The following is a 25,357-nucleotide window of genomic DNA, read 5'->3' as shown; positions in this document are numbered from 1 at the left end:
TACTGCTAGCAGCATTTTTAGGTTAACTGTTCCTGCCCTCATCAGCTGTCATTTTTGTTACATATCTTTTCCTGAGAATATTCTTAGGTGGTGTTGCTAAGCTGTTCAGGTATATGGAGAAAGAAGTATACTACTGTAATACTCTGCTGTGTCCTCAGGGTTGGATTTCATGGGAGAAAAGAGCTCTAAAATAAATATTTAATTAGAAAAAGTCAAAGCTAGCCCCCTCAAACATATACTGCAGAATGTTGATCTACAATGACATTTTAAAATACTTTATCAACTTTAAAATTTGCAATATATTCCAGATTATCTATGTAGGTCCCTTTCAACTGAACTGTTCTGTTCTTCTGTGAAGTCTGAAGGACACCAGTAATATCAGAGTAGAAGAAAAGGTGTTAGTAAGGCTCATTCTTCAGTACCATAAATTCTCAAAGATAATTTCATGTATTTCAATACAAGACTGAAATTTATGGATGTTTGAAAACTTGAATCTGGAAGGTATTGTCTCTTTCTTGGCTTCAGAATTGTTAGTGAATTCTTTCTTGAGCTACACTTATTTAACTCAGTATGTAGTACTGGAGTTCTTTTAGTTGGATAACAGTTGTCAAATATTGATTATAGTCTTTTTTCCAATCAGACGAGCAAGTGCTGCGCTGAACTGCTTAAAACGCTTTCATGAGATGAAGAAAAGAGGACCTAAACCTTACAGCCTCCATTTAGATCATATTATTCAGAAATCAATCTCAACACACCAAAAAAGAGATCAATACCGTGTGCAGAAAGACATCTTTATTTTAAAGGTATTACCATTGCTGAGCTTTCAAAACTAATTTGATGTATTTTGGAGACTTAAATCCCACCCCATCCCCCAGCTTTACTTTCTCATATAATTTGGTCACTTATATCCTGTTGTTGGATACATAATGCAGTACTACAACTATACAACTTACTCACAGATGCAAGTTACTTTTTGATTGTTACATGAAAAGTAAGTGTATCATGTGACAACACAGACAACAATGATGCAAGGAAACTTAATGTAACTTTTCATGTATGTGTTCCAGGATACAGAAGAAGCACTTGTAATGAATCTGAGAGACAGCCAGGTTCTCAACCATAAAGAGAACCTTGAGTGGAATTGGAATCTGATAGGGACCATATTGAAGGTGAGCATAAGTAGAGCAGGATAGTATTTCTTATGGAATTGTTTGAAAAAACTGTTTCCCTTTCACACATGAGCTTTGATTTCTAGAATTAATTCTATGCTATATGCTGTAATTTGTTCTATTTCAGAAAATTGGGATGTTATGGATTTAATCAGTGTTGTTAGTCTTTGTTTACAACCCTTAAACTGTGTGTATTTGACTGTAGTTTTTTGTCACAGTTTTATTAATAAGCACATAAAATTTATATAACTTTATTTGCACAGAAATAGACTTTATAGAATGAGATGATAACTGTAAAGTTACTAATACTTCAGACTTCAGTCCAAGCAGAATACTGGTTCAGTGTTGTAGCAGCTTTTTTTCATATAACATGAGCTGAAGTTTAAGTTGGCGGTAGATTATAGATCAGTCTTAAAACATGTAGACCAAGCCACATATGAAAGCTTTAGTAATTCACGGTCTTGTAAGTTTTGAACTAATAAAATTAGTCCCATATCATCAAGTTCATTACAAAGTTAACTTGTCTGTATGAAACACTTCCTAACTGGAAATACCTCTGATAGGGACGTCTTTATCTTACGTGTATTTAATGCACAGCTTTCAAGAGACTGTCTCTTTTTGAACAGAAAAATTCCTTTGAGTAATAAAACTTTAAGTACTTAGTATAGACTTAGAGACAAAATAGCTTCTGTGTCAAAGCTTTCCTTCTGTTGTTGCCAAGTAATGTTTTCTTAATGTCTTCTTTACTATGTTGTTGTAAGTAGAAGAAAAAGTAGAAAAAAGTACTCATGATGACAGACATATACAAAACAAGCAAACAAAAACAAAGCACAAAATGTTTTTGTGCTTTCTCAGGGACTGATTGAGAAAGCAAGAATTTGTCTGCTATTAAAAGCTCAATATATGGCCTTGCTCCAATGAATTTTGCCCTTTACATTTTTTTTACAGTAATATTACTAAATTTATATTAATGAGATAATATTTTTGACTAATTAATAAAGATATTCTCAAGAAATTGTTCCTTGGAATCTCACGTTTAGTTAGCCTGTATAGTTTTTTCGATAATGGAAATTCTATGTAGATGACCATGAAGAAAAATTTTTATCCTAAAATGTAAGAACAGAAAAACTTCTAGGTCAAGTTGTCAGTTTCCCTGCTGTCTCCTCTCCAGGGTATTTTACAGTGCCCTGTCAAACAGTTTTAATTGCCTCAAAGTTAGGGTCTCTGTCTTTCAGATTGAGTAGTTTTCTGGTTAAATGCTAACCACTTCCCTTCCTCCTGATCTTATCTTAGTTTACACTGATGTTGTATAGTTTATCAGAGCTGTCCATCTGTAGTCCCTGAATGAACAGGACCAGATTCCAGTGTTCAGATTGCCACCTCCTTCCTCCCAACTCTGTCACAGCCTTACGTCTATGGAGCATTGCCTTTCCACCACCCTACTACTTCTCATATGGTCCCTTACTGCCTTTTTACTTGCTTAGTTTGATGTTTAAACTGCTAAAATAACATTAAGGGTGGTAATGGTCAGGATGGAGGGAATAAGACTAACCATCAACAGAAAAGTTTAAAGACCATTTAAATAAGCAGTACTTAAGTGAATGGTAATTTCTAAAATAAACCAGATTAATAGTGCAAACAAAAACAAAAAGCCAAAACACAACTTTCCCATTATGTGTATCAACATTTCTTTTTTATTTAGTGAGAAGAAGCTGATCAAAGTTGTTTATTTTTCATTAGCATGTCATAGTTTGCTGTTTTCATTAGAATTATGGACTTGTACACATAGCATGCTCGCGACATTTCCACTCCTCCTCTAGAAAAATTAAAACAGTTACTGGAGCAAGAAGTGTGGGCTTTTCAATAAAATAAGTTTTTTTTTGTAGCTAATGTTAGACGCAAAAAACTTACATCTGTAACTACAAGGTGAATATAATAGAAACGAGTAAATTTTAGTGACTAATCAAGGACTGATGTACAAGTTTGATATAATCCTATATTTGCTGTTTTTCTAGTGGCCAAATGTAAATCTAAGGAACTATAAAGATGAACAATTGCACAGGTATGTAAAAAATTATGTAGACTTCCTTTGAAGAAAGAAAATTGGAAAGCCTCGTTTTTATAATTGCAATAAGCTATTCCTTGGATATGTCACATTTCTAAAATTTAGTGTGGAGATGAGCAACAAAAATTTAGATAATTAGGTTGTAATATTTTTTGCATTAAATAAATCACTACATCTTAAAGTTATTTTATATTTATGACCGAACAAGAGTAATACAGGCTTCACAAACCCTATTTAATTCTAAATCTTAAAATATTACTTCTGACATTTATTACATTAGTGTTTGATGTCAACACTTGACAAATTTTGGCAGAATAAGCCTGTAAGTGTACAGTTGTACCATTGCAGCATTCAAAACCTAAGAGAAAGTTGTTTCTAGTTGCTATTAATGGCAAGGGAAGTGTGTGTGACTTGAAACAAGCAAATTAGAAAAAAGAAAAAAAAAAACAGCACAGTACAGCTCAGATTTCTTTCATGTCTGTTGGCATTAAGGCATTTCTATTTGTGCACGTGTGGTAATCATGTTATAAATTAGTTCCAGTTTGTCACTTTCAACATGTACATCAAACTGTTTTGATTTAAATAAACTATTTTGAAGAGTAGTTCTGTATTGGTAGTCATGGAAATCTGGTTTGCAGAGATTTGAGGAAAAACCTAAAGCAAAAACGCATCCTGAAAGGCTCACGCTGCTCCATTTTACTTTTTTTATTAAAAAGTAATTGGGCTATTTTTGTATAGTGGTCCCAGCATAAGTGGTACTCCCATTGTGTAATCATAGTCATAATTTAATTTTGCATTTGTAAGGTTTTACCTTTACCTGAATATCAGTTGCTAATATGTTCTGGAATTACCTATCAAATTTGGTGGTTTTCTAATATTCTTCTCTAAATGAGTGTAGTCCTGGCTGTGCCACCCATCTCCACTCCTTTACCTACTTACTTGGGACAGTATTACAGTTTGCTGTGTTTTTACTGCACTCAGGTATTGTTCAGTGAGAAAACTGGAAAACCTAGGATTGAGTTAGTATTAAACTTCTACATTTGGTTGATCCTTTCTGTAGGATTGTGGGTTACATGCTTTAACAGCTGTAAAGTGCTGTTCTTCATGTTCAATTAAAAATATACTCCCAAATCTTTCTAGTTTTACTGCTGATAATAAAGCTTTTTCTGCAACATTGTATTTTTGAGGTATAAAATAAACTGTCCTTCTGTACCGTGATTTTTTTAAGGTCTTATTTTTCTGTTAGTGTTTTTGTGATGATCTTACGGCTATTAAAGTGAAAATACAGGTATTTTTGTATAGATTCTTTCATTTCAGGGGGAAATGTTAATGCACTGTACATATACGTGTATGTGCAAATATACATGCACTCACATATGTAATACAGTCATATGAATGCGTGTGCTAATATCTATAATGCTTATTTCACTAATAAGAAAATAAATTACACTTCATTTGACGAATTTAAAGAAGCTCTCAGATGTCCTTTATAGTTAGTCTTGTATTGGACTTCAAACAGTGGTTTACTTTAACTAAAGAAAATGCTTCAGTTAAGTTTTCTTAATGTTTGACATATCTAACTTCAGACAAAACATTGTGCTCTTTTAAAGCACAAATACGTTTGGTTTTTGACTAAGAATTGACAGGGGAAAGCTCTGCTGAAGAGTTATTTCTGCAATGCAGTATTCAAGCTATATTGTTGAGTGTAATTTCAGAAAGTCAAAGTGACAGTCTGCAGTTGCTATCACTGCATTGTTTCAAATGCTTAAGTGAGGTGAATGGAACTACTGTTGCTGAATAAATATGGCAGAACATAACATTTTTTCACAGTAATACTAACTATTGTAGCTGAAGCAAAGTCATGTAACATAGACACTTTTAGCTCTTTAAAAGTCTAAATAGAACAGTCTTTGAAGCTTGCCACAGGGTAAAGTACAGCAGAATAAATTATAAACATGAGTGAGAAGGAAGCCATGTTTTTCAAGAGCACAGATTTTAAGTTCCTGTGCTTATTGTAAATCATGACAGAAAGACCTTTATAATGTAAAATACAGCTACATTTCTGAAATTGTCTGGATAGACTCATTACTGATGTCTCCTACTCTCTTTTAATAACTTGTGAAAAAATTGTTGCCAATAAGCTAATTTAATGATAAAATATTTTTAATGCTGCCATCATTTTTTACTCTAAGGGATTCATTGTCTTGCTGAAAAAATAACATTCTTTTTACTTTCGTTAGGTTTGTAAGAAGATTACTGTATTTCTACAAACCTAGCAGTAAACTGTATGCCAATCTGGATCTGGACTATGCCAAGGCTAAGCAGCTCACTGTGGTGGGTTGTCAGTTTACAGAATTTCTTCTTGAATCAGAAGAGGTAAGAAATTTTCATCTAGAAGATGAGATAAAGTGAATAAGCTGGTGTGTGCCACTTAAAGGAAAAACTTTAATTTTAATAAAAACTTCTGTAGACTTTGGGTATTAAACCTAAAATCTTCAGAATAAGTAAGAAAAAAAAACTTAATTGTGAATTGATGAGACACTGTGGAGGTAAATGATGTAAGTGATTTTATTAAATGCAGTTTTATTAAATGCAGCTTGGATTTTGTTTTGTTTTTTGAAACTCTTGCTGTGTCTATCTGTCAGTTTTTACCTTCTTTCTTCTTGTGTGATATGCCTTGGGCCAGAGTACCAGGAGAAAATGTCATTGAACAATCCTTTTCCTAGAAAAAACAGAATTGCTCCTAAGATGTTTCCAAGCTGAATTTGTTTTATTTGCCTTGAAATCTTTTTTAGCCTGAATTTGTTGTCAATAAGCACTTCTATTTTTTTACCTGTGTTGTTTTTACGCTTAAATAACTTAAAGTGCCAGATTTTGATTTTAAAAAAGTACACGTTCTGTTGCTAATAAATGCTGTTGCTCTTTGTTTTGTTAGGATGGGCAAGGTTACTTGGAGGAATTAGTTAAAGATATTGTACATTGGCTCAACACTTCTTCAGGAATGAAACCTGAACGCAGTCTTCAAAATAATGGGTTACTAAATACACTTAGTCAGCACTACTTTCTGTTTTTTGGTACACTTTCTTGTCACCCTCATGGAGTCAAAATGCTTGAAAAATGTAATGTGTTTCAGTGGTGAGTGCTTTTATTCTGTTCAAATTGTGCTTACAAGTATAATCATTATGAAACTTGTAAACTGTGCATGAGGACCACTGTCTATAAAGTTGGAAACTTCAAAATTCTTGTGATTAGTTTCAAGTAGAAACTTCCCAGTTGTGGAGTTTTTTGTTGGTGAATGGCAATGTGGAGTGGCTTCTTTTTGTTTTGTTTTCTGATAGAATCATAGACCAGAGAAGTGAGAAGTAAAAGCAAACTGAAAACACCTTTCCCTCATCTACTCTTCTACCTCTCCCCAGTTTTTCAGTGTTTTAGATTGAGGAATTGTTTACAAAGCTTCATGAACATTTATTTTTGTACTCAAAATCACTAATTCAAGTGTGCTGACAACTATTGCAGAGCAGTTACAAATTGAAAGTTGTTTTTTTCCTTGTGGTTTAGTGCATTATTCTGTCCCCCTTTGACTGTAACAGATGTAACAGTTTAAAGTCATTCCACTTCATGTGAGAACTTACTTTGTATTCTTCTGCATTTATAGAAATGAAAGATTTGTTCAGAGTACTTCAGTGTAAATTGTTGACTGGGTAAATAATTGGGTTTAACTAAAATCAAATACTGATATTTTCTATTTTTTCCCTTCCACAGTCTTCTCAATCTTTGTTCCTTGAAGAACCAGGATCACTTGTTGAAACTGACTGTTTCTAGTTTGGATTACAGTAGAGATGGCTTAGCGAGAGTCATCCTCTCTAAAATCCTGACAGCAGCTACTGATGTAAGTTTGATTCAATTTTTGTACCATTGTTATTTGCAAGTGTTTATTTATTTTTTCAAGATGTGTGACTTTGTTTGTAAGATTTTTTTATATCATAGAATCACAGAATGGTTTGGGTTGGAAGGGACTTTAAATATCATCTAATTCCAAGCCCCCTGCCATAGGCATACCTCCTGCCATACCTCCCACTACACCAGGCTGCTCAAAGCCCCATCCAGCCTGGCCTTGAGCACTTCCAGGGATTGGGCATTCACAGCTTTGTGGGGCAACCCGTTCCAGTGCCTCACCACCCTCTGAGTAAAGAATTTCCTCCTAACATCTAATCTACACCTACCCCCTTCTAGTTTAAAGCCATTCCCCCATGCCCTATCACTGTATCCCCTGACAGCTTTCCTGTTAGCCTCATTTAGGTACTGGAAGGTTGCTTTAAGGTCTCCCTGGGGCCTTCTTCTCCAGGGGGAGCAATCCCAACTCCCTCTGCCTGTCCTCGTGGTGTCCTCGTGCTCCAGCCCTCTGATCATCTTTGTGGCTCTCCTCTGGACTTGTTCTAGTACATTGTCCTGGTTTCAGTTAGGACAGTTATTTTTCCCTCCTAGTAGCTGGTAGGGTGCTATGTTTTGGATTAGGATGAGAAGAGTGCTGATAACATGCTGATGTTTTAATTGCTGCAGAGCAATGCTTACACTATACCAAGGACTTTTCAGCTCCTCACTCTGTCCTGCCAGCGGGCAGGCTGGGGGTGCAGCAAAAGCTGGGAGGGGACAAACCCAGGACAGCTGACCCCAACTGGCCAAAGGGGTATTCCATACCATCTGACGTCATGCTAAACAATATATAGGGGTGGCTAGCCGGGGTGGGGGGGCCGGCTGCTCGGGGTTGGGCTGGGCATCGGTCAGCGGGTGGTGAGCAATTGCATTGTGCATCACTTGTTTGTACATATTATTATTATTATCATTATTATTTTCTATCTTAATAAACTGTCTTTATCTCAACTCACAGGCTTCACTTTCCCGTTTCTCTCCCCCATCCCAGAGAGGGAGGGGGGAGGGTGAGCGAACGGCTGTGTGGTGTTTAGCTGCCAGCCGGGTTAAACCACAACATACATCCATGTCCTCCTTATGCTGGGGACCCTAGAGCTGAATGCAAGACTCTAGGTGGGGTCTCACAAGAGCAGAGCAGAGAGGGAAAGTCACCTCCCTAACCTGGCTAGCCATGCTTCTTTTGATGTAGCCCAGAATATGGTTGGCTTTTGGGGCTGCAAGAGCACATGGCCATGTGCTCATGTCAAGCTTCTCATCCACCAAAACTTCCAGGTCCTTCTCCTCACAGCTGCTCTCAATCCATTCTCTACCCAGCCTGCATTTGTGCTTGGGATCGCCCTGGTCCAGATGCAGAACCTTGCACATGGCCTTGTTGAACTTCAGAAAAGTTTTTCCATTTTGTATTTACAGAAAAGAAGAAACTCCTAGTTGGTGTAGATCTTGACCTTGCTGTGGACTTCACACATTTTACTGTATTTGTGCTCAAGATATTAAGTCATTCAAACAGAATTTTCTCTCATTTATGAAGAAAATTAAAGTCTTTAAATATGTAAACAAAGTATAACACTACGTCTAGGTCATCAAACATCCTAAACCAATTGTGGAGGCACTGTTTTCATAAACAGAAATGTGTATTTCTAGCAGTAATAAACATGTTATGCTTCTAGTGTTTTGATAATAGTTGAGATCACTGTGGTGGAACTGACGAGAATCTATCCCCCTTGGATTGAGGGAGTGGTTTCAAAATAGGCAATGGGATGTGTACTTTTGAATCAAAGATGAGTGGAAATAACACACAGACTTCCTGAACTAAAAGTTCAAGAAACTGAGAGAAAAGATAATTCAATTGGGTGTAACAGAAGACATGCAAGCATTGATATCAAGGAATAGACAATTACTAAGTTTAAATATAACTAGGAAATAACTTCCAGTACTTCGGAAGACCTGTTCTTCTGTCAACTGGACAAGGCAGAATGTATTCTAGAGTGGATATAAGAGGGTAGACACTAGCTTTAAAAGTCTCACTGTATTTAAAAAGAGCAGAGAGAAAGAAATCGAGGATGTTTCTCAGAGGCTACTAAAGGCTTTGATTGTTATAGGTAAAGAGAGGAATATGGAAGTAATGCAGATAATTGGGGTTAAAGGAATACCTTGGTGAAAGAAGAGGATGAGAATTCCTACTGACTATTTTTAAGTAATCTTTTAATGAAGTGACAATTTTGATATCCTTTTTTCCAAGGATATTTTGTGCCTAGTCTGAGCAAGGAAATAGAAATTAACATGTCATGAGGACTGTGTCTTTGTGATTTGTAAGCTTCTGTTAAATGACTGCTAGTTGAGAGCAGTTTAGGCTGTAGAACTTCTTTGAGCTGTTTCAAAAGAGATTTTGTGTTAATAGTTTCTGATGTCTAGTCCTCTCCACCAACCTCCAAGATATTTTTTCCATAATGTAAGAAGAGGGGGAAAAAAAAAAGTGAGGCAAGGGGGAAAAAGACACCAACATTTCAGTTGCTTCCAAATGCAGCTAGTTAACAACTAGGAAAAAGAAGTACAGATATGCTGTCTCAGTCTCTTCAATGAGTTATACAGTTATACAGATACTTTTTGGCGTTTTATTGGGAATTAATATCTGTGCTTTAGCTTTTGGGGAAGATTTCTTGATTGTGATATTTAGGGTATGACTATTTCTATTTTGATATTTTTCGGGACACTTTAAAATATCCAGTACTTACACCAGAATTTTGGGTTGTTGATCTTCTACCATGCATTCCATAATGACCTACTTACCTATGTTTTTTAAGTCTTAGGAAGGGAAAAACAAACAAACAAAGGTATTAAACTCTGCAGATATCACTAGCTGTTAGCAGATGAGCTTTAAATGGGGTGCAGATACTGTCTGAACATGCTGTCCTGAGCGTATACAGAGCCAGAAAGCAGTTGGGGAGCTACCATTGCTGTTGAGATGGTAACTGAAAATGCAAATTCCATTGATCAGTAGTTTGGCATAATGAACAATGGGTTAATAAACACTTGTATTTTACACCTGAATAGGGTAGATGTCACTCCCTAACACCTTAGAAGTTGAGAGATTTTGAAGCTCCAGGTTTACACATTTCAGCTCTGGTCTGTTTGTGATTGCAGTAAGGATCAGAAATCATGATCTGAAGTGTAATAGATTATGATCTATTACATGATTACGTGATAGATCATGATCTATCTACTGGTATTACCTTAAGTATTTAATGCTGAACCTTGATATATGTAGAGTTTGAACTCCTTGGAGAAAGCTATGATATATTCTACAAGTTCAGAAACTTAAGAACTCAAAGTTTGGAGCTCAGACCTAAATAGTTTTAAAGGTAGGGATCTATCTTGCCAAATATATGGATATCTTCTTGCATCAGTGTTCTTTTATGGCCTCAGCAAGTGTTATGGCTACTGAGTTCTAATGCTTTAATTCACCAGCCTGTCATTGGTATGTTGATCTAGCACTGTTGTCTAAGAAAACACCAGAGACTATGTAACTATGTATTTTTTTGGCAGTCTTTTGAAATATAAAAGAATAGGGTATCTCTTTACAGCTGGCTGACACTGACACTTTATGTAATTAAAATATACCTTTTTTTACATGTGAAGTGATTTTGGCCAATAATCCTTATATGAGGGTTGGTTGTGCAGTCAGTTGTAGTAGGTCTGTAACTATAGTAATGTCAAACAAATTCATAGCTGGAAGGTATGGTGACTTAAATTCTGCTATTTAGAGTTTAATATTGCACTGGATGAGAGTATCCTTGTTTTTTGTACACTGCAATACCATCAGAATCCTGTCTACATTACTTCCTGAACCTCTTAAACAGTCAGACTTCTTGCTACTTCTTGAACATTAGATGATACATTAGGGCATTTTTGTTTCCTGATTAGTTGACCTGCTTGGAGTTCCTGGAATTCATAAGGAAATACTTCAGTCTTTTTGATCTAAAAGAGGAAAACTCCAAATAGAATAGACCATCTTAGCAACTAGAAACGTACCCACATCTGCATCTACCACAGACAATTTCATATATTGATGATTTACTTCCTTAAACTCTTTCCCAGCCACATGCATTATTATAGTGGTGATAGAATTGATGGGATTTTGAGGAGAAAATTTTTTTGAATACTTCTTGACAAAAAAAGCAAAATGTTAACCTGTTGAAGAATACTTTGGCAGTGTGTGGTGTAAAGAATGCTGCCAGTACCAAATGGACAAAATGCCTACGTTTAGAGTTTCTGGTGTACGTGTCCCCAGAAGATAAAAGCTTAAAAACTTCTTTTTATGCAAATGCTACAGTCTTTTAATTATTCCAGATTAGCTATGTTAACTGTAATTTAGAGGTATAAATGGTGTGTTTGAGCTACTGTAATTGGCAAAACTACAAGTGTCTTCCAGAAATTATGAGGTGGGAGGAGTAGTCAATTCTGAGAGGTTAAGATGCCAGAAGGGATATGGAAATATTGTACTGACATATTTACATGGGTGGTTCCATTAACTGCAGAGTAATTTGAAAATAAATCTCCTTTAGGTGTTAGGGGTGATATTTGCCATTTTCTGAGATTTATGGTCTGGATTTCTGAAACAGCATTTTCAAAATATGGTACTTGCTTTACATGTAGCAAGCATGGTAGGGAAAAATAGAAATGTGGTCCAATTTATACCAGTCACTCTTCTGTCCCATAGGGAAAACCTATTTCTAAAAATTACTAGAACTATCAATCTATCAGCTTGGACAAGTGAATCTTAATAATGAACATACAGTTCAGATTAATCTCAGACTTGCATTTTCTGTTTGATAAGATACAGTTATCTAAAAGATTACAGTTTAATGCATAAGGCATGAATCGCACTTGCTGTAAAATATGGTCATTGAAAATGTATTTTCAGTAGTGATAAATCATTAATTACATTAGCTATTTTTTTTCAATTCTTGCCTTTTGCAGAGCTGCAGGCTGTATGCAACAAAACACCTAAGAGTGTTACTGAGAGCAAATGTAGAATTCTTCAGCAACTGGGGGATTGAGTTACTGGTGACACAGTTACATGATAAAAATAAAACTATTTCTTCTGAAGCACTTGATATTCTAGATGAGGCATGTGAAGACAAGGTGAGCATCATTTCCCTCATCTTTTCCCTTTCAATCTTTGTGGTATGCTAGTTTAAGCTGTTCCTTACCCCTCCCCACCACAGCAAAACATCCAAGAAGTTACTGATGGTTTGTTTTCTTGGTTATCCTTCATTTACTTCATAATAGTCATTTCAGCATGGGTCTACAAACTACACTATTAATAACAAGAAAAAGTAGATTTTTGGATTAAGCTTACTATTAAATATTAATTCACAGTAATTCAGCTATTTTAATCATACTTTTTGTAAGGGAATATATATCTAATGGCAGATACCAAAAGTGGACAATATTAGGATGAAGTTAGTTTATCACACTTCTTTGTGTGATAAACTTGTTACATCATTGCTTGCAGATTGTTGTAATTGTTGTAGTTTTCAGAGTGTTACAGTGTTCAGATATTACTTATTTTTAATTACTTTAGGCCAATCTTCATGCCCTTATCCAGATGAAACCAGCTCTTTCTCACCTTGGAGATAAAGGTTTGCTTCTACTCCTAAGGTAAATGTTGAATGCGCTGTTTGACTTCATAATGTGTAAATGAAGCATTTGGTTTGTATTCAAATTACGTGATTCATGTGGGGTGCTGATTGTCTGATGTTACTTTACAGGTTTCTCTCCATTCCAAAGGGGTTTTCATATCTAAATGAAAGAGGTTATGTAACAAAACAAATGGAAAAGTGGCAAAAGGTAATGCTAAGCATAAGAAGTATGCATTAGCTTGAAATTAGGAGGTGGAAGGGTTTGAATACACAGGCTTGAGAAGGTCAAAGATAATGTTGTTGTGCATTCATATAGGTGTATATCTATTGCCAGTGCATTTATTGCCTCAGTGACTTAGGAATTTGCTGACAAATATTAACATGGACTTGGAGGTGCATAGCTGCTATGTACATGCATGCTTTTCATTTGACAAGACCTTTTATATAGTTTGATATTCCAGAAAATACTTAAAGGTGTAGTGACTTAATGAATTTCCAAAATAGGTAGTTGTAAGGTCTTATCCAGAAAAGTATGGAAAGGAACACTACTTTTCAAGATAGCTGTCAACTCTAGCTGTAGCTAATTAACTTAAATCCAGAACTCATAAGATAGAATTAGCATATGCAGTTAGGAAGTAGAAAACACAAGACACATTAAGAAAAATACATAATTGTCAGCCTAAAGTCAGTAGTCGTACATCATTTTGTAATTTAAGGGCTTATTTTTCTAAGGTAGTAGTTAAACATATTGTAAAGGTCACAATCCTATGGGCCATTAGGTAATTTTTTGACTGATTTATAAGCTGTTACTTCTCTAAGAATACTGAAATGCATGGTGGTCTGAGATTTTTCAGGTTAAAGTAAAACATGAAATATTTCCTTCCATTTTTAACTTTCTCTGAAGTAATTTTGGAATCAACTGTTGACTGCAAAATCCTATGTATGAAGTACAGTACTTTTGGTGAGCACTGCATTCAAATTATAAAGAAATTCATCCTTCATTAAGCACTTCAATTGTTCCTTCCTTATAAAGTACCTTACAGTAAAAAATAAACCACCTAAATGTAGAATGTTAACATTTGTCTATATTATTTTAGGAATATAACTTAAAGTATGTTGAGTTGATTGAAGAACAACTTAATGAAGCACTTACAACATATCGCAAACCTGTTGATGGTGATAACTATGTTCGTCGGAGCAATCAAAGGTAAACACTCACCACAAGAATCTTCTTCATCTGAAAAAGATGAAGAGTAACTCATTGCAGTACAATGCAGTGTAACTTACATTAAAGGAAAGAATTCCTGAGAAAGGATATGTTTTTTCTTTCTACCAGATTACAGCGACCACATGTCTACCTTCCAGTTCACCTTTATGGCCAACTGGTGCACCATAAAACAGGCTGCCATTTATTGGAGTCTCAGGTGAGGACAGCAATGATTTAAATTTGAATGATTGTAAAGAGTACTGTAACTCTTCATTTGTGAAAATAACCTTTCCATCTAATTTCATGTAAAATTCTTTCCTAGCACTGAAATATCAGAAATACCTTGCACTATTTTTCTTAAAATGGCTAGCAAAAAAAAAGTTCTTCATTAATTAAATAGACTTTTAATGTGATTTTATGAAATTATGTTTTGAATTGTATTTAATAGTTGAAAAAATCAAGTGAAAAGTTATGTATTTTCCTGTATTGAACTGATGAACCTTACCCATATAAAATCTGAATTGACCTGATGCATTCACTGGTTATGTTACATTTTTCTGCCTTCATTACCATTGATGTTAATTTATACTTACTGTGCCACAAATATGACTGTTTATTTCAGGTTGTGTACTTCAAATTAGTTCTTTTTTTGCTAAAAATGCAAGAGAACCTGTTTCGCTGAGGTATACGTCTCATTTTTAACTGAGTATTTTTTCTTTTGTTTTTCTCCTTCAGAGTATTGTTACAGATCTGAGTTACACTGTTCGTTCCCCAATGCTGGATAAGTGGGAAGGAATTAAGCAGCTGAAAGCAGCCCTTTGGGCCTTGGTTAGTAATAGGTTTACAATCTTTTTCCAGCTGTTTGACTTCTGTTACAAGATCTGATTCTGAAATAGCTAAGCAAAATCCTCTAAAAAACACGGCTTAGGTATTTTTCTCATGTGCAACTTTTCCCTCCCCCTGCCAAACTGACATTCTGTACCATAACTGGAATAACAGATGAATATAGTTCACTGCGTCTGTTTTATTCTGAGCTTTTTTCATTGTCACTTCTTACAAATATAAAGAACAGATTGCCACATGCAACAACAGTATTAGTATGGAGCCAGAGATTACAACTTGCTGTGTGATACATTTACTGTAGTGGTCCACAAATTCAAAGTTTTTGGAGGAAAGCTTGTGCTGCTGTTGATTGCCTGTGAATATATGGTTATGACGTTCTCGGTATTGGGGATAACCTGGAGAAAACCTAGTGTATGTGTCTATCCAATCTATGCTTCTAAAGCTGCTTTGCCACCTTAAGTGTTCATTTGCCTTTTTTTCTGTCTTCCCCAAAGTTTGTTTTGGAACACTTGTTCAGGGTGACTATTACTGGAAGACATTGTAGGTATGTAATAAAATGCCTCTTTAAGGGGAATGCAAAATAAGTTTTTTTAAAAAAAAATTATACTGCTGGCTATAGTAGAACTGGTAAACTGAGGACTACATAAGTTATCTGTGACAGTTTTAGCTGTTACAGTATCCTGAGTCCTTTCCTGGATTTGGAGATACCCATGGCATGAGTAGGTAATATTAAAAAGGAGGGAGAAACTGCTCAATTTCCTGACACCTTTAAGAGGATGTGGATGGGAACTCTACTACTTACAAACAAGTGTTGAAAATTTACATGAATGGTGCTGCGGATCGCATCAAAATGAAAACTTACTCAACAAACTATTTTATTGCAGGGCAATATTGGATCATCAAATTGGGGTCTTAACTTGCTTCAAGAGGAAAATGTAATTCCTGATATAATGACGCTTGCCCAACACTGTGAGGTTCTCTCTGTTAGAGGGTATGTGTATTTAATTATTAAATAAAATGTAAAGACAGTAGTTCCAGTAGGTTTTCAAATACCTGTACTTTATTCACATGGATATATATTTTGCCACTCATCTGGTAATAAGTTTTTAAGGATTATTGATGACAGTTTGCAAGGATTCTCAGAATTGTTTGGGAAGTTGAAAAGTACAACCAAATGAAACTTACAGGAAAAAAAGAAAGATTTCTATTACTCTTTGCATCTTTTAAAAAGCAATTAAAATAAGTAGCATGTATCTCTGGAATCTATTTATTATTCCATCATTTTTATTTATTATCTATTCTGAGTCTTTAAAAGAGAGCATAAATAGATGGTCTCTTGCCTAATAGTGCTAATGTATGAATGTTTTACTTTATCAGGCTTTTTGTAATAATTGAGTTTTATTTTTGAAAAATAGATGTTTTTAATGCATTTTAGATATTTTAGAGTACTTAAGTTTCTGCTGATTTGCAAATGAAAATCAGGAACAAAAAGTGGCAATTTTGTGAAGTTTCTTCTGAATTGTTCTGAAACTTTCCTTTCAAAAAAGGAAAAAAGCTTAGTTAAATTAGATGCTATTATTGTTGCTCTTTTTTCTATATATACGTTAAATACAGAACGTGTGTCTACGTGCTTGGTCTAATAGCCAAAACTAAACAAGGATGTGACATTTTGAAGCATCACAACTGGGATGCAGTGAGACACAGTCGTAGACAGCCTTGGCCAGTGGTCCCTGATGACATGGAGCAGCTCTGCAATGAACTTTCTTCTATACCCAGTACTCTTAGCTTGAACTCTGAGTCCACCAGTTCTAGGCATAACAGTGAAAGTGAATCTGCACCTTCAAGTAAGTTGAAAAAAAAAAAAAAGACAAAAGACAAAAGTATTTTGTTCTTATCAACTTCTTGTCAAGATGGGGTACAGGCAAGTGGTCCAAAGGTGATATTACCAGCAAAGAAAAGTACAAGCCGAGGACAGTTTTACCTACATTCAGACAGGTGTAGACAAGTGACAGACTAGAAAACAATGTCTTAGATTTGTTTGGTATCAAGGTAAGGAATTTTAACATTAGGGGAGTTTACTAATTTTTATATCAAGTCATAAAATCAGTCAGGTTGGAAAAGACCTCTAAGATCATCTAGTCCAACCTTTAACCTACTACTAAAGTTCCCCACTAAACCATGCTACTAAGTTCTACTTGTTTCTCAAAGACCTCCAGGGATGGTGACTCAACCAGTTCTCTGGGCAGCTTATTCCAGTGTTGCGCAACTCTTTCAGTAAAGAAATTTCTCCTAAGATCCAACCTGGTGCAACTTGAGGCCGTTTCCCCTCATCTTACCACTTGGATAAGTCATGGTAGCTTGCTGTAATACCCTGTAGAAAACTGCATACTCAAGTGTACATTTACTTTCTTGTTGTTGATGTCTAGAAAATACAGTATATATAGCATTGCTATATTTAAATTGTTAGTGTTATTGATACTTGGAATTTGAATCCAGAAATATATCATATTTAGATATCATTAAAGGCATGTATTAGTTGTAGTCTCAGTTGCTGGTTATATGCACTGAAATAAGATATTGTGGCTTTTCTTTTGAAGCATAGAAACCTTCAGCTCAGGTATTCCTGAAGATACTTCATTTACTGTGCTAAGTTCTGAAGAAAAATTGTTGAATTTAAAGTTGCAATAAACCATATGAGCTGCAGTTTGGACTTTTATCAAATAGGTTGCTTTTGTATGATTCAGTTGATGCATGTTGAAGAAATGACCTTTTCCATTGACAAAAGTCTCATTTAATTTCAGGTATGTTCATCATGGAGGATGACCGTTTTGGTAGTACCTCAACTAGTACATTCTTTCTAGATATTACAGAAGATGCAGAACAAATATTTTATGACAGACCTGGACCTTCAAAGGACAAAGACCGTAGTCCCTTTCCTTTTTTTTCCTCTAGCAGACTTGTGAAAAATCGCATTCTAAATTCACTTACTCTCCCTAATAAAAAACACAGGAGTAGCAGTGATCCAAAAGGAGGAAAGCTGACATCATCTGATAGTAAATCGGGCTTGAGGCGAAATCGTACTGTAACAGAACCTTCCAGTAGCATAGACTTTCCTGCTGGTGAAGATTTCAACCCTGTTTTTAGAGTTCCTAAAATCCAGACTTTACGATTAGAAACTTCTTTTGTTGGAAGTAAGCACATGGAAGATACTGATAGTACCCCGAGTATTGGTGAAAATGACTTGAAGCTGCCAAAAGGTCTTGGAAATGAAATTCACCGGGAAAACACAAGCAGAGAAAGGTTAATAGGAGATGGTACTACACAAACACATTTCAAGAGCCGTAGCTTAAGTTTTAATACAGATACCACAACAAGTGGTATAAGCTCAATGAGCTCTAGCCCTTCAAGGGAGACTGTAGGTGTGGACACTACAAACGTAGATACTGACTGTGGAAGTTTGAGTACTGTGGTAAGCACAAAAACAGTTAAACCATCTCACTGTTCAACACCACAGTCTAACCACCTGCCTCTCTCAAAATCAAACTCTGTATCCCTGGTACCCCCAGGGTCTTCTCATACACTTCCTCGAAGAGCCCAATCTCTAAAAGCTCCTTCTCTTGCTACAATAAAAAGTCTTGCTGACTATAACTTTAGCTACACAAGTTCTCGAGACGCCTTTGGTTATGCTACACTAAAACGCTTACAACAGCAGAGGATGCATCCTTCACTATCTCACTCGGAAGCCCTAGCATCTCCAGCAAAGGATGTGCTTTTTACTGACACTATTACCATGAAGTCTGGCAGCCTGGATTCTCGGCTAACACCAAGCAGGTAAGAGATTTTGTGCTAATTTATTTATTCAAAGCTAGAAAAGCAATTAAATAAGAGACATACTGTTCTATTATTTTTTCCATTTTCCGACTTATTCTAAAAGGGACAGTTACTGCAGGATGCTAGATACCTCCACTGAGAGCAGTACTGATATTAAGAGAATAATAGGTTAAAGAAAACTTCCTAAGTGCTGTAAAAAAAAATAAATAAAAAAAGAACCTTCTTAGGTTCACGTGGGCCCACTTCTCAAGCTTGTCCAGGTTCCTCTGGATGGCAGCTCTTCCTTCTGTAGTGTCAAACACAGCACTCAGCATGGTTTTGTCTGAAAACTTGCTGATGGTACACTCAAATCCCCCTCTCTATATTGCTGATAAAGATACTAAACAGGATAAAACACAGCATCATACAAACTTGAAGAAAACTGAAGAAACTTAACTCTATCCCAGCCAAAGTCATGACTGTGGTGTAATAATTCTTATGTGCTGTGCATGGTTAGTATTTTTAATGCTTATGTCTTCTTACCTATTCAGTTTTAATTATTTTTTAACATAAGCCATAATATGACTTTCTAGGTGTGATTTGTTTTTTTCCTTTTAAAACCATTTTGTGTAGGAAAGGTGATGAAAAGGAGAAGCTTGTCATAGCGTATTAGCACTTATATGGTCGTGTTGGAGTAGGAAGCTATTCTACTGCATAGGCAATCTGCTTTAGTTCGATTAACAGAAAGCATTTATAGGTCTTTAATCTTCGATGAGAACTAAAATGAGAGGTGGCTGTGTGAGACTTCCATTACCAGGGCTCTGATCTGCACTGAGGGACATGCTCTCTAGCCTCCAATCTCCTGTCTCATTTTCCCAGCCTATTTTTCTCTTTGTTCCTCCAGTTACTTGTTCCTCCAGTTACTTGCCACAGTCAGCGCTGCTCACTGTGCAGCCCCAAGTTTGTTCTTCGTACTGTTAAGTTGACTAAATTAATTTTCACCCAGTGAGTCTCCCTTAAAGTACAGGAAAAAATGTTCCTTGTTTGTGTCTCTGGTACCTAGCATGTCCACACTGCGCATTTGCAGGAATGTGCCTGCTTAGGTCTGAGTTTGTGAATACCCAGTAAAGGTACATTATGCGTATAGATAGGTATGCTCTAAAAATGAGACTTTTAGCAGTTTAAAAGCCTGCATCTTCACTGATTTGTTTCTGGGCTATGCATCTTCAAAGACTGAAGCTGCAGAAGGGTTGCTTTTACAGGGTTGGCAGCTTTTTAAGTTTAATTCAGATATCTTTCAGGTCCATGTCCCAGGACTTCCAAAGATCACAATTTTTTAATCTAGGAACTGCCAAATGATACAATACAACATGAGACAGTACAAAAATGAGCCTATAGCTATAGCTTAAGAGTAGCAAGCTCTGGGTTCCACAATGGAAAGATGAGGGTAGTCTTTGACTGCATTTCTTTTAATCTGTAATGTGCAAAAAATGACAGACTTACCAAGATTATTATTTTTATGTTACAGATTCATGAAAGCTTTAAGTTATGCTTCGTTAGATAAAGAAGATTTATTAAGTCCTATTAATCAAAATACACTTCAGCGTTCCTCTTCTGTTCGCTCCATGGTTTCTAATGCTACGTATGGAAGCTCTGACGATTACATTGGCCTTGCTCTCCCAGTTGATATCAATGAAATATTTCAGGTATGTGTGTGATAACATAGTGGGTTTGTTCATACTTTCTTACTGAAAGGTAATGAACAGTTGCATTTTCATTAGAATAGATCAGATCTATAGAAAGAGGAGAACAGGATGTGGTACTCTCAAGGAATGCATTTTGGAGAACAAGAGTTTCTTTTCTAACCCTGTTAACAGAAAAGCAGTAGTCCAAAAAGCGATAGTCTGTTTTGTGTTATTAGACAAATAACAGAATAGGTTAGAAGAACATTAAACAATGGCAGCATAAATACACTTTCATGGGATTTTAGTTGGCAGCTAGTTTTTATACTAAAATTAACATGGTCTATGGGCATTTTTAATATCTGTTTAACCAACTAGTAGATAACTAGTTCTGCTAGCCAACTAGTTTATTAGTCAACTATAAATGGTGTATGTAATCCCACAGTAAACTTCCTGCCACAGTGATTTTGATTTAATGTTTCTCTATTAGTACATATATCATCATAGCATTAAATTGTATTGCCTTAACTTCACAGGTATGTATCTTTAACTTAAAAGCTGATTACTTTGTCTTATTTGCCTTTCTCTCTCTGCTTAGTTTAAATACATTACAATTTAACAGTGGTGCATCATAATTTTTATTAATTTTAATATTCTGTTACATAATTGTCAAAGACAGGACATGGTCTATGTCACAGGTAAATTAGTGTCTTTCTCATTTTTAGTTTATTTAATCTTTGCCTTTCATACCTCGATTTCTTTCTACTAATCTTAAAAATTACTGAAGATAGTGTAAAGGCAAGATCATATATCATACTGGTTTGTTTCCTCTGTGAAATGACTGTTTCTATTTTTCTTTCAGTCTTTATGGTGTATTTATGTTGCTTTGTTTCTTCTCTCTCAACTCTACAACACTACACAATTCTACAGCATTTTACAGACAACATTTAAATGTCCTGGGTGTTCTTACTTTGCTCTCCTGAGATCTCCAGCATTGTAGAGATCATTAATAGTTACTTCTGGGTCACTGATTTTCCTACAGCTTGTCACTGCTGTTTGTCTACTTGCTTTTTGTTTATAAGCTTTGATTATTAAATTTTCATTCATAAATGTATGCTTTTTGTTTTCACTGGCATTTTCACTGGCATTTCTCTAGTACTCAGGGCCCCTTTTTCCTCCTAATATGATTATCACCCGTGCTAATTTTGATTATCACCTGACTATACCAGGTAAAGGAGACTCCATATTTTCAGAAGAAAACTACACCACCATTTGATGACCGTGGAGCTAGGGTCTTTGCACCTGATGCAGGAGGTATTGTTTTTATTCCTCTTTTGTACCTTTGTTTATTTGTACATGTGCTGTTTGGGGTGGGATGTTGGTTTATCTGTTTTTCTTTACAGAAATAGTTATCTGAGAGCTGTGTTCTGGATTTAGGGATACTGGACCATTAATTTCATTTTTGTGTAGTTCAAGATAATGCACTGTTGTTTCAACATGAACTTGATGTAATAAATTGAAGCATGTCTATGTATCTTTGACTGTAATATGAGCTAATACTAATTGAAGGAAGACTGGAAGCAATAGTGCATTAGAGAAAGACACAAAATTTAAGCTAAGAAAGAAAAATATAATGCCAAATAGAAATATTTTGACTCCCTTTGATTACATGTGAATTTTTAGGAACAATAAAGTTGTTAAATGTGTATTTTGGAAAGTAAATTTTGTCTTTGTGTTGTTTCCACGGCAGTTGATCAGTGGAGATGATGAAACATAGTACAAGAGAATTCCAAATGCTCTGTAATTCTTGGTTTGTTCTGGAAAGGGTTTTCTTTCTACTTCAAGAGTAGACAAAAATCTATAGGGCATCAATATGTGTCTTTTTAGTCGGGCAACTAAAAACGTTGATACTGATTCTAAAGTAGTACAGAATAGCTGTAGTCTTACTTCTTAGTTAACTGGACCTTTATTACAAGAAGATTACTTGAAGATCTTTTTTGGGTTTTCATTATATATAAATGAAAAAAAAAGTGTGTTTCTGTAGTTTGCTGAGTTTTGTTGTAAAGTAACTTTCATTGAAAATTGTGTATATTGTTCTTTTCTGTCCAAGGAAGAGCCCATCACTGAAGTTTCTTAGTCCCGTTTCTACATTACTGAGTCATGTTTCCTGCTGTTACAGGCACTAAGTTAACGTTCTTAAATTGTTTGTTTTCATTTGTGTGTATCATTTATACATCTGGTATATTCTACCAATGCTGTTTGATACTATGAAAATTTATAACATATGGGTGTTACTATTGTTGATATAATGTTGGAATTGACTGTGCCTTCGTACAGGTGTTTAGAGGTTGAGGTCTATCCTTTGCAACATTCTGTTATGTAGTATTTAGCTGAGACTAAAACATAATGTTTATTTCTGGAATGCTGTAACAAATCTTGGGAATTTAACTATTCAAAAAAAAGGTTTCTATCTTTAGATCTTCCACTCTTAGCTTTAACAGGGGAAATTTAATCTAAAGAATGTTCTGTTGGTTGTGTGTTTTTTTTTCCTGATATCTGCCTATCCACAGGTCTTCCATCAGGCACAGGTGATGTAGTCAAAAGTCCTTTTCAGATGCTTCGACAGCAGATCAGTCTCACAGAAATAATGAATACCAGCCGTTCTGATGCCTCCCAGTTTTTAGAAAATACAGAGGACACTGGGCTACAGGAACACACAGATGAAAACTGCCTTTATTGTGTCTGCATTCAAATTCTGGGTTATCAGCCTAACAACAAAGTGAACTCTTCATATACTCGTACAGGTTAGTGTTGCTTCTGGGGAAGTGTGATAAAACTGAATGAGAAAGCTGTGGTTTGTTCATCTTTTTTTAGTCCTCAAATGCTATGTGGAGATTACAAGAGAGCCTGGGCAAGGCTTTTGACAGAGTTGCAAAGCCAAAGAACAGGAGGTCATGGAAATACGTTGTAGTAAAGGAAATTCCAGTTGAACATAAAGGGAAAAAACTCTTCATGATGTAACCTGATCTAATTTTGAATTGATCCCTTCTTTGTTAAACGGGTTGAACTAGGAACTAGGTTGTCTCCCAAAATCCACTCAAACCAATGTTTGTCTCTTTTTGTGGCTCCATTAAATGCAGAAACACTTAAAAGTTTGGATTTTATATTCATCTTTTTGCATCCAAAATGTCAAAGGCTATGTGTAGTGAAACTTCCCAGAATTATCCTTGATTGTCACACCTTTTTGTTGAAGTCAGAGCCCATTCTGCATGACCTGTGACAATTTTATGAACTAAGAATTTGTGCATATACAAAAACATCTCTCTTGTGCAAAAAAGCATAGCTATATCAATAAGAGCTTTACATGTGAATGCATTTTTTAGACTTCTCTCAGTGATTAAGAGTTGGTTATTTTTACCAAAGAATTTTAAGATTCAGTAAAGTGATTTTAAAACATTTTTAGCATACTTTGTCTAAAATCTAGTCATCTCTTCTATATGTTGACATTTACCATACTTAGTGCATCAGAATATTGTATTCCTAACGTTGCTGAAAAATAGGAAAAGCATTTCAGGTAAGGAAAAATACAAATAACAAAGATGTGATATCTTGTTTCCATCAGATTTTTCAGACATTCCATATACTGACTGGTGTGGGCAGACCATACACAATCACTTAGATGTGCATTCCTCCAAATTTTCTGGAATTTCAGGCTGTAGTGATGCAGTATCTCATGGTTCAGCTAGCAGCACCAAAAGTACAGAACTTGTACTAGGTAAGTTTGAAAGCCTTATATTATTAGAAACTATAGCTCTTAAAGTATTTTTAAGTGTTATGAAAGAATAATACTTTATTTGTACTTACTGCAATAAAGTAATGTCCATTACTCAAAAACAAACACAAAACAACAAGAACAAACCACTTATAGATGCCCTAATCATTATCCTGGAAGGTAGATGCATTGCCTGTTATTACGGCGGATGGAAGAACGTAATTTAAAACTGTTCAGTTTATGCTGTACTAGCTGGTTGCCAGCTTCTAGGATTTGATACAAACAGAGAAGGTAATACCCCAGCAGAATGCTCTAGTGGTAGAGACAGCGCTGTACTTGAATCTCCTAGTGTTTAGTCTTCAGCACGTGTCTCACAGAATTTATGAAATGCTAGTTTATCTTGAAAAAAAAATCTTATGTTAAAATTTTTAAGTTTTAATTAGACTATTTATTGGTAGTTCATAGTGTATATGTAAATCTGTGTGTGCATGTGTGTACCTATGCGCATGTGTATAAAATGCCAAAACAGACTTGTGTGGCATAAGATTAGCATAATCAAAGACTTCCTGCATGAATTTCATATGGTTTAATTTATTTTTCCAGGAGTAAAATCAATCCCAGATGATACACCAGTGTGCAGAATACTTCTACGGAAAGAAGTCTTACGTTTAGTAATCAATTTGAGTAGTTCGGTGGGAACTAAGGGCCATGAAACTGGACTCCTGACGTAAGTTAAATACATTTCTTCAAATGTTCTGTCAATATTTAGTTGTATGTATCTTTTAAGTTCTCTGAGATAGTGGTTCACCTGATTTTGACTTTTCAAAATCCTGTCAAGCAGGTATTACTGTGGATTACTGGAGATAGCTGAACATAATGTAAAAGCTAAGGAAATGATTTTTTTATAATATTATTTGCTCCATATTCAATGTCATACTCTTCCCCACTCTTCTTCAAATCAGTAATTTAACTGTAATGAAGTTTCATTGTAAACTGAATATGTCCTGCATCTTTGAAAAACAAACAGTAATTATTTCACGTTTATTTGTGCCAAGTAAGATGTATCAGGTAACCAGAGTGACAAGCTGAAAGTGACTTCTTGAGACACAAATCAACTATAAGCAAGAGTGCAACTACTGGCATTAATTTGTAGGCAAAACTCATGTTAAAAATACAGGAATAATGGATATGTACTAAACATAATAAGTGTAAATTTCTGGACTAGTGAAGTTGAAAA

The 25,357-nt window shown here is 35.3% G+C and overlaps 1 protein-coding gene across 4 annotated transcripts in view; it reads left to right on the top strand.

Moving 5' to 3' along the window:
- RICTOR (RPTOR independent companion of MTOR complex 2) overlaps nucleotides 1–25,357 on the top strand; it is a 78,308-nt gene that overhangs the window by 47,483 nt on the left and 5,468 nt on the right. For 3 of the 4 annotated variants that reach the window (XM_035309124.1, XM_035309125.1, XM_035309126.1), the window contains 20 exons: nucleotides 641–803; nucleotides 1,068–1,169; nucleotides 3,185–3,231; nucleotides 5,475–5,610; nucleotides 6,170–6,369; nucleotides 6,997–7,123; nucleotides 12,142–12,306; nucleotides 12,749–12,825; nucleotides 12,936–13,014; nucleotides 13,904–14,013; nucleotides 14,143–14,230; nucleotides 14,749–14,841; nucleotides 15,741–15,847; nucleotides 16,471–16,700; nucleotides 17,658–18,687; nucleotides 20,195–20,372; nucleotides 21,578–21,662; nucleotides 22,919–23,152; nucleotides 23,971–24,123; nucleotides 24,724–24,847. In XM_035309124.1, coding sequence (XP_035165015.1) covers nucleotides 641–803; nucleotides 1,068–1,169; nucleotides 3,185–3,231; nucleotides 5,475–5,610; nucleotides 6,170–6,369; nucleotides 6,997–7,123; nucleotides 12,142–12,306; nucleotides 12,749–12,825; nucleotides 12,936–13,014; nucleotides 13,904–14,013; nucleotides 14,143–14,230; nucleotides 14,749–14,841; nucleotides 15,741–15,847; nucleotides 16,471–16,700; nucleotides 17,658–18,687; nucleotides 20,195–20,372; nucleotides 21,578–21,662; nucleotides 22,919–23,152; nucleotides 23,971–24,123; nucleotides 24,724–24,847 — 3,528 coding nt within the window. The remainder of the gene's footprint in view (nucleotides 1–640; nucleotides 804–1,067; nucleotides 1,170–3,184; nucleotides 3,232–5,474; nucleotides 5,611–6,169; nucleotides 6,370–6,996; nucleotides 7,124–12,141; nucleotides 12,307–12,748; nucleotides 12,826–12,935; nucleotides 13,015–13,903; nucleotides 14,014–14,142; nucleotides 14,231–14,748; nucleotides 14,842–15,740; nucleotides 15,848–16,470; nucleotides 16,701–17,657; nucleotides 18,688–20,194; nucleotides 20,373–21,577; nucleotides 21,663–22,918; nucleotides 23,153–23,970; nucleotides 24,124–24,723; nucleotides 24,848–25,357) is intronic. The other variant, XM_035309127.1, reaches the window with a different exon arrangement.

This window comes from Oxyura jamaicensis, chromosome Z (genome assembly GCF_011077185.1).
Source record: "Oxyura jamaicensis isolate SHBP4307 breed ruddy duck chromosome Z, BPBGC_Ojam_1.0, whole genome shotgun sequence".
Taxonomy (NCBI): Eukaryota; Metazoa; Chordata; class Aves; order Anseriformes; family Anatidae; genus Oxyura; species Oxyura jamaicensis.
This window is presented reverse-complemented; position numbering and strand designations above follow the sequence as displayed.